General features: G+C 45.9%; 1 protein-coding gene across 1 annotated transcript; it reads right to left on the bottom strand.

Moving 5' to 3' along the window:
- Window positions 1-1,184: 1,184 nt before the first annotated feature.
- On the bottom strand, window positions 1,185-16,048 carry RSPH3 (radial spoke head 3). Its single transcript, XM_055714767.1, has 9 exons — window positions 15,324-16,048; window positions 14,885-14,972; window positions 13,104-13,245; window positions 11,626-11,771; window positions 10,866-11,069; window positions 9,672-9,834; window positions 8,523-8,609; window positions 3,701-3,982; window positions 1,185-1,473 (listed from the first exon to the last, which is right to left on the bottom strand). The coding sequence occupies exons 1-8, from the start codon at window positions 15,443-15,445 to the stop codon at window positions 3,720-3,722; spliced, it is 1,215 nt and encodes a 404-aa protein (XP_055570742.1). The 5' UTR covers window positions 15,446-16,048; the 3' UTR covers window positions 1,185-1,473; window positions 3,701-3,719.
- Between the last annotated feature and the right edge of the window lie 617 nt (window positions 16,049-16,665).

Here is a 16,665-nt window from a genome sequence, read left to right as displayed (position 1 = left end):
GGCAGGAGAGGAGTCTTCATGGCTTGGTGAACACCACAGGGCTGTTGCTGTATATTGCTGTATACTGTTGCTGTTAATGTAATACAGCTTCTGCAGGCTCCCAAGGCTGATGCCATTAGAGATTGATAAGGTGAGGTTCATGATCAAGGCATGCATATAAGAAGCAAGCAAACACTTTCACAGGTGTATTCTTTTTATTTGTTCTCTCTGCAGCTCTTTGAAACCCATGACTTCTGCCAGCAGCAAACCAGCCATGAACTTTACTCTCACCAAAACGCTCCCAGTCTGCCAGTGTGCAGTGGAGAAATGCAGAGGGTCCCGTTTGGTCCGTTAATATCAAGAGGATCTCGCAAACTGAGTCAGGGCCAGGCAGTATGTCTTTTCTGCGGTTCTGTGAGCTCAGTGTGGACTGTATTGGGAGACCCTGAGTGTTGGCTCCTCATGTTATGAGTAGATTTTGCAAAAGGTCAACAACTTTGGGGTTTAGAAGAGGAGGTAAGTCCAGACAGGTGTCACTACTGCAGCGTGCACCGTGTGCAGCAGGTGACATCAGTGTCTTTCTGCAGCCGGATTGCCGTGGGCTGCCCTGCCCTCTAGCGCCTGCAGTGCCGGCTGCCTCTGTCCCCTCCCCGCTCCCCCTCGCATGCACATGCGAGACCACCCCCGGGCCACCGCGGGTGCAGAGCTGGCTACTCTGCGGCTTACCTGCCTGCCGGGGACAACTGCTGCCGGAGATACTGACCTGAGAAAGGGCATTTGGAGGGGAAGGGCATCAGGAGGGGCCCCCGCGGGGATGCGGTGCGAGGGATGCCCTGCTCACGCTAGGGCTGGGCTGAAGTGGCTCCCCCAGCCACCTGAACGCCAGCCCCTGAGCCACCCTGTCAGAGGCAAGGCTTGCGCCACACCGCCTGCGTGTCTGCCGGCATCACCCCTAACAGGTGACAGCTACGCCATTACCCCAAATCCCTCTTCCCCTCCTTACTGTTGCTCGTGGTTTTCCGTTTCTTGAGTGACCAACAGGGTGTGAGGGGTCCCCTCCCCTGCCAACCTGCCTGTATCTGGGGCTGAATTCAAGTACAGGGCTATTAATGGAGAACTGCCAGTAAGGTATAAAGAAAGCTTCACGGCTGTGTGGCCTCATAAAAACAACCAGTTACAGCAAAATCTACACCAATACACAATACTTGAGTTATACCTATAAGTTCTAATGAAGTAAAAAAGCAGGGCATACAATTCATTATTTTTTAATAATAATTTCAGACTACATAATAATACTACAACTTATTTAAATAGAATAATTCAACACTTCAAGTAAAATTTCTAGCAATCAAACACAGAGCAGGAGTGACAAAAATGAAGATATTCCAGGTGATCACCTTCCTCTTGTAATGTTCCAAACCCAAATACTCAAGTCAGCATTTATTTGAATCTTTTCAGGAATGATTATGGCAGTCCTCGAGATTATGCTGTCTCCTGTAAACACATGACAAAACAATCATTCAGTGACGAGGAATCCTTAAAACTGACATACAGTGTTCTGAAAATGAGCTGAAACATTTACAATTCTCATGAATCATGTCAAAAAGCCTTTTCATTTCTCTAGATAAAATTAGCCTGAAGTAATTTACCTGATCTATCTGAAGTGACAGGAGTCTCCATCATCACAGGGAAAAAAACAATGCAAAATCTTGGTCCAACTGAAATTGAGGTAAACCTCCCACCAACTTCAATGTGTAAACCATAGTTTTATTTCAAGCTTCCAATTCCAGTCATATGCATAAAAATAAATTCTTCTTATAAACTTATAGACCGAGCACAGACTACCTTAATTTCACATGCAACACATTTTGCTGGATGCTTTGAGGAATCAATCATAAGTGAAAAAACAAGCATACTTTGTTGAAATACTGTCAACTTAGCAAACAGAGGAGGAGTTTACAGGGGAATATTTCAGCTTTGAAAAGCATCCATGGGTGTGTTTGTCTACAATCTGTACTATGTGACTCTAGACACTCAGTTTTAATACATTCATATTACATCAAGCCACTGAGTGGATTTGTGGGTGGATACTTCTCCTTACTTCTGATTTTCAGCTACCTTCAGAGACAGGTAAATACCTGAGACCTTCCAAGGGAGCTTTTCCACGTAAGCAATAGCTGCCCTGATTTCACTGGATGTCCTAGCTTAGGATGGAGGGGAGGCAGCATCTGCCTTGGAAGCCACGCGTACAAGTGGCGCAGTGAAAAGTCTGGACATTGATGCCAAAACAGCAGAGTAACTGCTCAGAGACAAATTTTGTCTTTAAGCAGCAAAGGTATTTATTTCATGCAATGTTAGGGAGCTAACCGATTCGCACCGGACAAACTAGCTCCGAAGTTTTCAGTGAAAAGTTAAGTAATTTATACAGTTTTCGTGAGAGGTTGCAACATCTTTACATACATATTAATTTGATTTTGACAACTAATCATTCCATTCATAATAGGTGGGATCTAGGTGGAGTAAACCTTTCAGCTTTCTTTGTTCAATGATTTCCTGACTGGTCTCCTTATCTCCTTCAGGTACCCACCTTATCTTTTCTAATTATTTAGAGTACATTCCTTTAACATCATTTAGTGGAACCTTTTCTTATTCAGAGTACTTTTCCTATTATTGAGTATATTCCTTTAACGTCCTCAGTGGAACCTTTTCTAATTATTCAGAGTACATTCCTTTCTCAACACAAACAGAGCATCACCCAGAGCATTGTACCAAACTCATCCTGACTAATTTTTTTAAGACCTTGTTCCGTTTCAACATCCCTTTTGAGGGTATGAGATGCGGCACAGGTCCTTATCTCTTCAGCTGTCATTCCTGACATCCCCACTCTCAGACTGAGATATAGCCAGCTGACCTGCAGAGAGGAGGCAGCACAAAGCAGTCTGGACAAGGCAGGACTTTTTCCACAGGTGCAGCTAGCAAGGAAATGGTGTTGCTGCAATGAAGATGTGCTTTTATGAGTGGGAATGCCCCACTTGAGGAGCTGGCCTGTGTACAGACAGATACACATGGTAGTGCAAGCGCATCTTGTCAGTCACGTCTGGTACCATTTCCACCAGTGAAGCAGCAGGAAAGGAAGATTGCAAAGAAAACGGAGACTGGACTTAGCATGTGTCTCCAGCCCCTTACACCAGGAGTCAGGAAGCCGAGGATTTTGCACTGGCAGCAATTCCCAGTGACAGGTAACTCTTTGACCCTGAAAAGCTTCAGGAACAACAGCCTTTGCTCTATTACCTACTGAGATGCCCATCCAAGATTGTCAGGAAAGGAGAGACTAACATGAGCAAAACCAGGTTTATCTAAGTGTTGTAGTAGCTACCTTTCAATATAGGGAAAGTAAAGAAATTCTGTTCTGAGAATGTTATCAATGCACTCGCAAAGGTTGTTAGAATGCTCTCAATGTCCTTCTCATGACCTTCTAGCACTGGGTGTGAGACAGCATTATTTTTCAACTATAAATATACCACGTTTTGGGACAGAATTTCACTGCCATTCACTGCACTAGTAACGTCCCTCTTGATTCTTATAGCCTGAAACCAGCATATGGAAACACACTTCCATGCTCTGCTGTTGCTTAGGTTCATCCTTCAGCATGGCTAGGGCACAATACTTGTAAATAGATAGGAATTCATTTCTTCTTTCTAAGCCATTCATCTCCACTTACTTGATGACTTGCCTGCTTGTTACTCAGTTTCTAAATCCCCTGTTCCTGCTTGATCCGACTCTTCTAACTGGAAAGAGACGTGACGTGAAGGGTGTTCATCAGCAACAGGTTGGTCACCCCCTTCTTTCTCTGCAACCAGTTGGTCAGCAGCGTCTGTCTCACTGTCCGCCTGGGGTGCTGCATCTGCTGGCCTGAGCTCTTCAGCAGGTGCCTCTGTCTCATCAGACAGAGGCTTATGGCTAAATGCATCTAACCGTTTTTCAACCACTGTACGAATCAAGGCTGAAACAGAGAAAGCCACCATTAATGCACAGAGGAAAAAAACCTGTAATTTGAGATTATTTTATATATTACTGACCTATAACTTCTTAAATGGGAAAAAACCAAAAATAACACTAAAAATGAAAGAACACTTGAATGAGAAAAAACATCCCTGCTGCTGGAGCCTAGTTCCAGCCAAATAAGCAGTTTACCCTGAAAGCAGTGATTTTAAAGGGTTCACCTGGATGGTTTTATACATTTCCTCACTGTTGTTCCTTAGTTCCAGAGCAGGTCACCCCACCAGGAATAAGAACTAGCCGGGTTGCACACAGCGTGGTGTTTTTGGCCGTGGGAAATACTGGAACTATGGGAGGCATCAAAAGATCTTCTTTCTGAAAAGCAGCTGTAAAGCACCTATTCTTTACTATTTTTGCGGCTTAGCCTTTGTGAATTTTTCATTATACCCCTTCCAATGGATACAACAACAAAAAATCAACACTCACTTTGATATACATCATTTAAATATGAAAAACAGAGGCCAACAATGAAAGAAGAGAGGTTTAATGCAGAAAATAGGACACGTATTAAGTTCCATTGTTAATTCATGAGCTGACTTCAGGAAGAAAAGGAGAGAATGGTCATCTCTGAGAGGACAAACCTAACTGCCTTACACTGAAGGTTCTTCCTTTGTAGTTCAGTCTTTTATTGGACAGTGACAAAATAAATCCTTTAAGTAGGCAGCTTCATTCAAATAGGTTAACGATGGATCCTTCAACTGTCCCCATATGGCTTCTGCATAAGTGGGGAGAGAAGCCACCAACTACTTCAGCTGAGGCTGTGTCTGCCTCTACAAAACTTGGAGAATGCAATTTGCAGTTCCTTTTGCAGAGAGGATGTTTGTTCAACAGTGGGTGACTAGATATGATACCAAGCTGCATGGTGCAGTCAACATGCGGGAGGGCAGGGATGTCATCCAAAGGGACCTTGACAGACTTGAGAGCTGGGCCTGTGCAAACCTCATGAAGTTCAACACGGCCAAGTGCAAGGTCCTGCATGTGGGTCAAGGCAATCCCAAGCACAAATACAGGCTGGGCAGAGAATAGATTGAGAGCAGCCATGAGGAGAAAGACTCGAGGGGTGTTGGTTGACAAGAAGCTCAACACAGCTCAGTAATATGTGCTTGCAGCTCAGAGAGCCAATCTTTGTACCCTGGGCTGCATCAAAAGAAGCCTGACCAGCAGGTCAAGGGAGTCTGCTCTCATGAGACCCCACCTGGAGTACTGCATTCAGCGCTGGGGCTCCCAGCATAAGAAGGACAGGGATCTGTTGGAGGTCCATGAAGATGATCAGAGGGCTGGAGCACCTCTCCTATGAAGACAGGCTGAGAGAGTTGGGGTTTTTTGGCCTGGACAAGAGAAGGCTCCAGGGACACCTAATAGCAGCCTTCCAGTATCCAAAAGGGGCCTACAAGAAACTGGAGAGAGACTATTTACAAGGGCATGTAGTGACAGGACAACAGGTTAATGGCTTTAAACTGAAAGTGGATAGATTTAGATTCGATCTTGGGAAGAAATTCTTTACTGTGAGGGTGGTGAGATCCTGGAACAGGTTGCCCAGAGAAGTTGTGGATGCCCCGTCCCTGGAAGTGTTCAAGACCAGGCTGCATGGAGCTCTGAACAACCTGTTCTAGTGGATGGTGTCCACTGCAGGGGGGTTAGAACTAGATGATCTTTAAGGTCCCTTCCAATCCAAACCATTCTGTGATTCTATAACATGCACTCATCATGATTTTGTGTTTCTACACAAGACAGAGTTTAGACTGTTCAGGTGTTTCACCTGCAGCCTCTGAAGACTGCCTAATGAAAGAACCTGAATACTTAGGTTGAACTAGCCCAAAAGAGGCTGATATTTTAATCTATTTCAAAAGCAAGGGCATGATTTTTGACTGCTGAGGAGGTAAGGCCTTGTTTTGATTAAAAGTGTTGGTCACCTGACTTCTCAGTCAACCATGGCCTACGATTATCCTTCTCTTCTCCTTTCATGCAGGATGAACATGTTACTCCATAGCTCAAGGAGCTTACACGAACAAGTGATGTTCATGGTATACATGTGGCTGTAGACAGAATGGGCTTTGCTGTCCCACTGGCACAACAGGCACACTACAGAGAGTGGCACAGTAATGGTGGCTGTGTAACACGTGAGAAATAAGAGTTCTGTAGCAGAGAAAATAATGGTGTTCTTTAACCATTCTGTTCCTGCCAAATGTATTGCGTCTCCCAGTATCAACATGGATAAACAAGGAACTTCTGGCAAACCCCAAACAGAAGAAAGAAGTTTACAGGGTGTGGTAAAGGGACAGGCCACTTGGGAGGAAAATAGGGATACTGTCAAAGCATGCAGGAAGGTGACAAGGAAGGCTAAGGTCTGTCTGAAATTAAATCTAACAAGGGATGTCAAGGACAACAGGAAGGGCTTCTTCAAGTACATCAGTAGGAAAGGGATGACTAGGGAAAACGTGGGCCCACTGCTGAATGAGGTGGGTGCCCTGGTGACGAAGGACACAGAGAAGGCAGAGTTACTGAATGCCTTCTTCACTTCAGTCTTCACTGCCAAGGCTGACCCTCAGGTTTCCCAGACCCTGGAAGTGAGAGATGAAGTCTGGAGAAGGGAAGACTTTCCCATGGATGAGGAGGATCCTGTTAGAGACCACTTAAGCAAACCTGACAGACACAAATCCATAGGCCCTAATGGGATGCACCCCCAAGTGCTGAGGGAGCTGGCAGATGTTATTGCCAAGGCTCTCCATCTTTGAAAGGTCATGGAGGACAGGAGAGGTGCCTGAGGACTGGAGGAAAGCCAATGTCAGTCCAGTCTTCAAAAAGGGCAACAAGGAGGACCCATGAAACTACAGGCCTGTCAGCTTCCCCTCCATCCCTGGAAAGGTCATGGAACAGCTCATCCTGGAGGTCATCTCTGAGCATGTAGAGGAAAAGAAGGTCATCAGGAACAGTCAACATGAATTCACTAAGGGGAAATCATGCCTGACAAACCTGATAGGCTTCTATGATGGAATGACTGGCTGGGTAGATAAGGGGAGAGCAGTGGATGTTGTCCATCTTGACTTCAGCAAGGCTTTTGACACTGTCCTCCATAACATCCTCATAGTTAAGCTCAGGCAGTGTGGGTTAGATCAGTGGATAGCGAGGTGGATTGAGAACTGGCTGAATGGCAGAGCTCAGAGGGTTGTGAACCATGATGCAGAGTCAGGCTGGAGGCCTGTAGCCAGTGGTGTTCCCCAGGGGTCAGTACTTGGTCCAGTCACGTCCAACTTACTCATCAGAGCCCTGGATGAAGGGACACAGGGTACCCTCAGTGAGTTTGCTGGTGATACAGAACTGGCAGGAGTGGCTGATACACCAGCAGGCTGTGCTGCCATCCAGTGAGACCTGGGCAGGCTGGAGAGTTGGGCAGAAGGGAACCCAATGAAGTTCAACAAAGCCAATTTGTAGGGTCCTGCACCTGGGGAGGAACAGCCCCCTGCACCAGCACAGGCTGGGGCTGACCTGCTGGAAGGCAGCTCTGTGGAGAAGGACCTGGGAGTCCTGGAGGACACCAAGCTGACCATGAGCCAGCAGTGTGTCCTGGTGTCCAAGAAGGCCACTGGGATCCTGGGGTGACTTAGAAGGACCATGGCCAGCAGGTCGAGGGAGGTTGTCCTCCCCTTCTGCTCTGCCCTGGTGAGGCCGCATCTGGAGCACTGTGTCCAGGTCTGGGCTCCCCAGTGGAAGAGAGACAGGGAACCACTGGAGAGGGCCCAGCGGAGGGCTACAGAGATGATGAGAGGACTGGAGCATCTTCCTCATGAGGAAAGGCTGAGAGAGCTGGGCCTGTTTAGTCTGGAGAAGAGAAGACTGAGCAGGGATCTTATCACTGTATACAAATGTCTTCAGGGCAAATGCCAAGAGGATGGGGCCGGGCTCTGTTCAGTGGTGCCCAGTGACAGGACAAGGGGCAACAGGCACAAACTGCAACACAGGAAGTTCCATCTGAATACAAAGAAGAACTTTACTTTGAGGGTGACAGAGCACAGGAGCAGGCTGCCCAGAGAGAGTGTGGCGTCTCCTCTGGAGACATTCAAAACCCGCCTGGACATGACTCTGTGCAACCGGCTGTAGGTGAACCTGCTTTAGCAGCGGGTTGAACCAGATGATCTCCAGAGGCCCCTTCCAACTCTGACCATTCTGTGAACACATCTCAAACAGTATAAAGCCAGCAAAGAGTGCGGCAATTTTATTATTTCAGTGGAGAATCCACTGCTGAGGTGTATGTAGTAGTAGTTTTTCAACATTAAAAATGTTTTGATATAGTTTAAGCCACACCCCCACCCCAAAAAAATAAAAAAACCCCACACCACAAAAAGCCATGGGTACTTGGCATTCTTGCTAAAATGACACCTCCTACCTTAACCCACAGTGACCCTGCGTGATATTTGTTCTGACTGCGAAAAAAACAATCAAGGACATCAAGCAGCCAGATTACATTCCGGGATTTGGTAACTTACAGTCAAGCACTGTCCTCCCCAGAACCTTCTTCTCTAGTGTTTCTTCCACTTCTGTCATCAGCCACGGAAGGAATTCTGTCTCAATATCTGTAAGAATTTAGCAGGAAGAAAGAAAGAAAAAAAAAGTGAGCAACAGGATCTTGGGGCCACTTTTTATTTGCTGTGACCATTAAGGGATGAACATCTTTGCCAAAAGACACTTGCTCTGCAAGAGCCAGATGAAATCTCTCAGGTGTTGTTGGGTTTCTTATCTCTTGTCTCCCTTACTGAGGTTCCTTATCGTTACGGACCAAGACCAGAGTCCTCTCAACTGCAGTGATTTTCCAAAGGGTCTGGCACCCCTGAAAGGCTAGTACAGATGAGATACACAGTAATGTTCTAATGAGATGAAAATATCCTGAACAAGTCAGGAGAATAACATTTCCTGCCTTGCTTTCCAAAGACATCTGGCTTCTGGTCTGCTGAAAGCATTTGTTCCCTCTGACTAAAGAGCTTTCTCACCCATGTTTTTCTCAAATCATACCCTTTGTACACCATGGTCCCAAAGCCTGTCCTGTTTGCAAAATACACTCAGTTCCTGCATTTACCCCATGACTCATTCTGGAGAGTGTAACCATTCCCAAACTGTGGTCTGTGCATCCGTGCAGGGTCTGGGGAAGTGGGGTCCAGCAAGGTAGCCCAAAAGAAATGCTGCTGATTCTAAACAGTTGGAAGTCACCAATGTACAATTCCAAAATTATTTTGGGGGCCTAATTCTAATTAACTAATCTCTCCTTTGCTCTGACAATCACTAAAAAAGATTCAGAATGACATATGGATTTCTTTTCATGTCCTATCAAAATACATCTACTTCACTTTGGATCTCTCAGCTCTACCAATCCTAACCACCCATTTATTTCTCTCCAGTTCAAAAGCAGCTCTTCTCATTGTCACACTGTCAGCTTTTGCTTAGTCTTGACTACTTGTACAGATGTCCAATAATGTTTGTGTTAAATGTATGAGGTTGGAAATTATCTGTTTGGCCACAAATGTAAAGAATAAAGTCTTATGACATTATTCTAAACAACAGAACAATAAGCTACGTTTCATGGTTGTTTTGAGCTTTATATTACTCAGTTCACATATTAAAAAAAAATAATACATACAAACCTCTTTCTATAGGGTCATAAAAAAATCCACTATCACGAAGATTGTTGAAGACTGAGGGAATGAGATCAGCCAAGTAACGCTGAGCGAATGCCCGAGCTGCAATTTTCTCTGTGGTCTCTTTCTGTTTCTGCAGCATTTGCATGTGCTGGCGTTTGCGACGTTCCTGTCAAGGCAGTATTGCATGTTAAACTTCCAGGCCTTTAGCTGCTACTCTTTTGATCTAGACTTTGAAGAATGATCACAGTGTGAGAGTTATAAATAGCAAAGATAATAAAAAGTACAGATACTTATGGTCTCTACCTGGTATTTGTGGCCTCTAACTTCCACAAAAAATCCTCATATGAAAGGGTGCTTGAAAGCCAGCTTGTACTCAATCTACGGAGTACTAAAATCCACAAGGACTAGAGGGAACCACATTCCTTCAGTATACTTTTTCTCATTTTGGCAGGTCTGTAAAATAAGGGCCTTCTAGCAGGCCAAATGAGACCCTTCTTTAATACACTACTATGCATTGATCTCACGACTCTGCTTTATTACTGCAGATCAAGCTGATCATTGGCCTTGGAATGAGATGAAGTTGGGTCAGGATTTCCCAAACTTTTTATTTTTCCAGTATTATATCCTATTTGATGTAAGAAAAGATTAAAACTCAAATTGGTCCAGGAAAATATTAAAAATCCCAGTTATACAAGGCTGATTAATAGTGAGTGATTAAGACTTGCCTTTTTTGTTTATTCCTATTTCCTAGGTAGTACTAATAGAGCTTAATACTTGGAGATCTTGAGATGTATGTGTGCACATACAGTAGTGCATGCTTTGGGTATGAAATAATAGGAGGTGTCTCTCTTTCAAGCACTCTGACTACTCATTTAACAGTTATAATAAAAAGCCTTGAGTAACGGCTGTATCAGCTACAGAGGAAAATGCTGTTGGGTTTGGCCTCTTGATCAGGTGCCCAAGTACACCAGGTCACTGGGGCATGACTGCTCCAAATAAACACAACAGCATGGTGGTGGTGCACGAGAGCAAATGACAGAGTGCAGCTATGTGGCACTAAAATGCTTTGAGGAATATGAAATTTGACAGGACACTTTTGACCATATTCAGCTTATTTCACAGCTTGTCTTTCAGTGCTGGAAATGGTTTTCTCTCTTCTAGTGAGCAGAGGCCTGCTCTGCTGTTAGAAAGTCCTACCTTCTCCTCTCTGTATCGCCTGTCCTGCTCTTCCAGGCGCTGTACTTCAGCAAGCTCTGCATTACGCAGCTCGGCATAGGCACGCTGATGTGCCCACAGCTGGGCCAGCTCTTCTTCCTCCATGACTTCCAGCAAAGCTTGCTCAACCGTTTTCCCAATCAACACTTCCAGGATCGGCTTGACTTCAACATCAAAGTCAAACAACTGAGGATGGAGTCAGGGAAACGGAGAGAAATGTCCCTTGATCACAATCGCTCTTAGCACCGTGGCAAGGAGGGAAGGAGGGTGAGCAAAGCCCTTGTGCTGAAGGCAGCCTGAGAAGTGCAGGTGGGGGCCAGCGTCAGCTAAATCCGAAGCAGGAATGCAACTGGGGGCTAAGTGGTGCGTGGGCTGGAGTGAGACACCACACACCCAACCACAGCCAGCGGGGGGGCTGCCAGGGAGAAGCAGAGCACTCACCTGGACCCTATTTCTGTGTTCCCAACCCCTTCTTGGGCTGGACACTACTTCTACAGGGGAGAGCTTTTCTCAGCATTGTAGTTCTTAGCTGAAAGCAGCAGAACCAGTGCACATGAAGAAGCACCTTCCTGAATTTTGCATTTAACCTCAAAGCAAACATTGGAGACCTTTTGTTCGTTTGTTTGTTTTTGGCATATTCTGTGAGAAGTTCCTTTCTGGTTTTCCCCCAATTTTGCATCAGAAACATATTTTATATGGGAGGTGTTTTGACAGTGCTCTTGGACCTGATTTTGCTTCATACCTCTCCTTCTTCTATTTGCGTGGCCACATCTTTTCCTGTTTTGGCTGGTATGAAAAGCGGAGTGGGTGGTCTGTCCAAAAATGCATCTGTTTGACATTCTGTATCAACCTCTACTATCCGGTCACTAATCTCTTCCAAATACAGTTCTAGAATCAAAAGCACAATGAATACTGAAGTTGGAATCTTTTCATTTTAACTCTCAGCTATTTTGATAACTCTGCAGTGTGAATTATATCCAGAGTCCAATAAAAAGTATTCTATAAAGTTTTTTTAAAAAAAGACAACTTAAAACATAGATCACTTTGCTGCATAGGCCATCTGATGCCACATTCTCTGTAACATCAGATGCACTTCTTGGAAGTGATTCCTAAAAAGGCATTTAACTTAGCAGGTTTCCAAATTCAGTCTAGACCATTTCAGCCCACCTTGCAGAATAAATAATTCTTGGTAGTCAATGGGATAGGATTTCAAAAAGGGATAATGACTGCCTATCTACTAATGAGTAATACTGAAAACAGAACTTTTTCTCCATTGTATGGGGCAAAACAGAACACTGGATCTTTTGGGTCTAAAGAATTATATTCTACTTCTGGCCCAACCAGAGGTGGCCTTGATGTAACCACACATCTGTAAGAGCATGTGTTTCATTTGAATTATAACTGTTTGTCTCCTACTGCAGAGATAAATAGCCTAGCTCAAAAAATAAGGTCTGTGGAGTACTTAAAATTATCTGTGGTAGTCAGTGGAAAGGATAATAGACCAAGACTTACACACTAGATGGCCTCCCTCTGCATTCAAGAATATTTGAATGGTGAAAAGCTGCTGTGTGCATTAGAGGTGGTATAGGAAGTTCAGTGGGGCTGGGGCAGAGGGAACACTCAGAAACCAAAGCTCATGTCTGATTAGCATGCAACACAGCTATTTTCCCAGTCTGTAAGTCAGACCAATATGAAAAGATTTTCGAAGGGCACAGCAATACATTACACTCACCTCGTGATTACCCCACTGCTAAAGTTTGGTTTTCCTACACATAAAATTGTTTTTCCCAAAATAGGGCAGTTTCCTACTGTAAATTAGGGTGTGTCCCCCAACTTTGCAAAGTATTCTTATTCTTATATGTGACTGCACTCTTAAGCAAAATTTTTTAAACCCCTCTATTTTAAGCATATACCAAAATTCTCTGATGATACTGGAAAAAGAAAGAACAAATCAAGAAGTCTTGACTAGTGCTCAAGAATGTAGACTAAAACCTGAAAAACAGAGCCTCTGGGAAAATGTCACTAATTAGCCAAGTGGATTAAATACAACTAAAAATAAGAGGTTATAATGGAAAGGATTAGAGAACCTCTGATTCTAGAGTTCTATGATTCTAACCTTAACCCCACATGATTCTACCAACTGCATCATCAATTTAGTAAGTGAATATAGATCCACAAGTTTTTGTTTTCAGATAGATTTTTAAAAATTCAGCCTTTTACCTGTCTGTACATGAATGTGCTCTCTGCCTTCCACAGGCTCAGGTGTTCTTGGTTGCATTTGCTCTTTTGCACGCTTTCTAGCCAGTGCTCTTTCCCGTGCTTCCCTCTGCCTTTGAATCTCTAGGGGATTGGGTTGGGTGCTCTAAGCAGGGATGAAGAAGAAAAAAACCCCACAAAACAGAGTAATTTTTGTACTTATACTGGTTTTGGCTGGGATAGAGTTAATTTTCTTTTCATTAGTTGGTAGGATGCTGTGTTTTGCATTTAGTATGAAAATAATGTTGGTAACACACTGATGTTTTCAGTTGTTGCTAAGTAATGTTTATACCAAGTCTTTTCAGTTCCTTGGGCCCTGCCAGCAAGAAGGCTGGAGGGGAACAAGAAACTGGGAGGGGACACAGCCAGGACAGCTGACCTGAACTAGCCAAAGGGATATTCCATACCGCAGAACATCATGCTCAGTATATTGGGGGAGTGATCCAGGGCATTGCTGCTCAGGGACTGGCTGGGCATCAGTCATTGGGTGGTGAGCAATTGTATTGTGTATTACCTGTTGAGTTTTTTATTCCTTTTGGATTTTATTCCTCTCTCTTTCTCTCTCCTTTGCATTACAATTGTTGTTCTTAATATTATATTTCATTTTATTTCAATTATTAAATTGTTCTTATCTCAACCAATGAATTTTTCCATTTCCTCAACTCTCCTCCCCATCCCACCAGAGGAGGGGAGGGGGGGAGTGACTGCATGGTGCTTAGTTACTGGCTACAGTTAGACCGTGACAATACTTGAAAATTATACTAATTTCTCTCTACAGGAAAACGAAGGTTGTTGTTTGATATTAATGCTACAAATCTAGCATTTCAGATTTGCTTTTTCCTGACCCTAAATTTTGAGCTACCTTAAAGACTGTAAGGCATGAAACTAACAAGGTATGCCAGCTGCCTACAGTCACATACTAATGGCATCTCATACTAAGAGCGATTAATTATTATTTGGAAGTGGATATTGTATACAGAACTTTTCTTTGTGAGATAAAAGTATATTAGAATGGCACGTTCTTGCTGACAAGTGAGAGTTTCTAGGTAAAACTTTAAGAAGGTCAAAGGGACTTCAGTCCAGTTACGATATTATGAACAAATTGTTTGCTAGATAACAATTATAGGGTCTTTATTGCTGATGAAGCAAAAGAAACCCATACTAACTTTTCAATTCAGTCCTCTTTTATGAATTGAAATGAACGTGAGTTTTGAACTTCTTAAACAGAAGATGTGCAAAATTCACTCTAAGAAACAGCTACTGAACAAAGCTATATCCACAAAGTAGCTTTTAAGAATACAGACTGCTTTAAATTCTTACACAATCAAATTATCTGTACAGAAATATTCTCCAAAAATAAAATATCACTAAAACATTTACTACTGTATCAGGTTAAATAAAATACTTCAGATACCAAGACAATTTTCTGAAAGCTACTATTCTCACTGATGACACCTGTATATGATAATACATTGTGCAGCGATGATTTGTGCTCAGGATCATTACACTGAAGAAATGTGGTGGTGGGTGGGGGAATAATCAAGCACTTAACTGGAAAAAAAAAATCAGAACTACTCAAGTGAAACTAAGTGCTTTAAAGAAAAGCTGAACACAGGCACATGCTAATTTAACTGGGCCTGTGACTGCGTGAAAAATTACATCAGTATTTAAAATAGAGGAACAGCTTTCTTTCCCTACCTATTACTTTTCAACAAAACGGCAGCAGGATCCAGATAAAAACGTACCACAGGTTTGACTTGAAGGGAGTAGGTGTTGCCACGCACTACTCGGCGGTCGTACATGAGGTTGGCGTAACGGAGCGGCTCCTTCTCGCTGCAACACGAAGCGCAGACAGCGCGGTCAGGGCGGCAGCCGGTGCGCGGCCCCCGCACGCAGGCCAGGGGGCCTCTGAAAGGCCGGAGCCTGCCGTGCCCCAAGTTATGGGACGAAGGACCTGGCGGCCGGGCGGCGGAGGCTCCCCTCCCGCGGGAAGGGCGGCGAGGGAGCCGGTTTGGGGGGGGGGGGGAGGGGAGGCGGCGGGGGAGCCGGGCTGGGGGGGGGGGGGGAGGGGAGGCGGCGGGGGAGCCGGGCTGGGGGGGGGGGCGCGGAGGGCGGGAGCGCGGCCCGCTGGGGACGCGTAGGCCGCAGGGCCGGAGGGCGCAGCCCGCCGACACCGGCACTCACGGCTCGGCGGCGTCCGGCGGCGCTCGGTACTTGGGGCGAGCGGGCAGGGCGCGGGGCCGGCTGCAGTAGCTGTAGAGGACGGCGGGGGCCGCCGCCACCTCCAGCTGGCGGGCGGGCAGCATGGTGGGGTCCGGCCGGGCCGCGGCGGGTCCGGCTCGCTGAGGGAGCTGCGGCAGCCGCCCCGCGGCGGAGAGCGTCGCCGGGGCAACGCGTGGGCGGGGCGGGAGGGCCCCGGGAGTCGCGGCGCTGTCGGGCGGCGGCCGCGCCGCTCCCTCTCACGCCGGTTTTCCTGCCAGGAAAGAGCCGCAGCCCGAGGGAGGTTTAAGGAGGCCGTGCCCGCTCCCCAGGCTCTGGGGTGCTTAGCGGAAAACTTCAGCTGCTGGCGCGTTTGCGCTCGGTAGCGCTGCGGGGCCCCGGCTGGGCCGAGGTAATGAGGGAGTTTAACCGCGAGGTGTCGCCGTCCCCTCGCCCCTGCGCGGCCGCTCGGGGCCGGGCGGTGGCTCAGCCCGGTCTGCGCGGCCACCGGCGGTGCGGACGTGGGCTGGGGGACCGGGGAGACCTGGTGGCTGCCGTGCCCGTGGCCTCAGTGTCGGTGTCCTGAAAGGCAGCCCAAACAGCGGTACGTCTAACGCTGTTGTTTGCTTGGTGGGGGTTTGGGGGTTGTACCCACACGAGCAGGGGATTTGGATGCTGTAAAGGTGTCGTACGATGGGAGGGAGGACAGTGAGGTGGGCCCTCGGGGTGCCATCCCGTCCGTAGTGAGCTGCACTCGCTGTCATCACAAATCATGAAGATGTGTTTTCAGATTCTGTGAAAAATTTCCATTAAGAGAAACATAGTAGCAATTAAAGGTTACTGATACAGTGATAGCTCTTTTTTTTTACCTGTGTGGGTAGTGATATGCCTTGATTACTTTGGCAAGACTGAGTATGTAAAATAATCCACGTCCTTTGTTTCTGAAATATTTGGTTCAAATGTAATTTATGGGTGAAATGCAATTTATTTCAGCTCAGTTATGTTACTGTGGCAGGTGCCTGTGCAGCGTGACAGCCCTGTGTGGACAGTCACGGACAAGAGAACTGGAGGTAGCAAAGAGCACTTCATAGGATGCTGCAAGGCACGGGGAAGCTGTACAGCAGGGGTCCTCAAACTATGGCCCCCAGGGTCCTCAATCCGGCCCCTGGTATTTATAGAACACACACACCCAGCCGGGGGTTGGGGGGGAACCAAGCAGCCGCAGATGACTGCCTGCCACTGCATCCACGCGCCGGCCCCCTGGTTAAAAAGTTTGAGGACCCCTGCTGTACAGCAAGAGAAACTTTTAGAAAAAGAAGCAAAAAAA

The sequence above is a fragment of the Falco cherrug genome, chromosome 6, assembly GCF_023634085.1.
Source record: "Falco cherrug isolate bFalChe1 chromosome 6, bFalChe1.pri, whole genome shotgun sequence".
NCBI classification, from domain to species: Eukaryota; Metazoa; Chordata; class Aves; order Falconiformes; family Falconidae; genus Falco; species Falco cherrug.
This window is presented reverse-complemented; position numbering and strand designations above follow the sequence as displayed.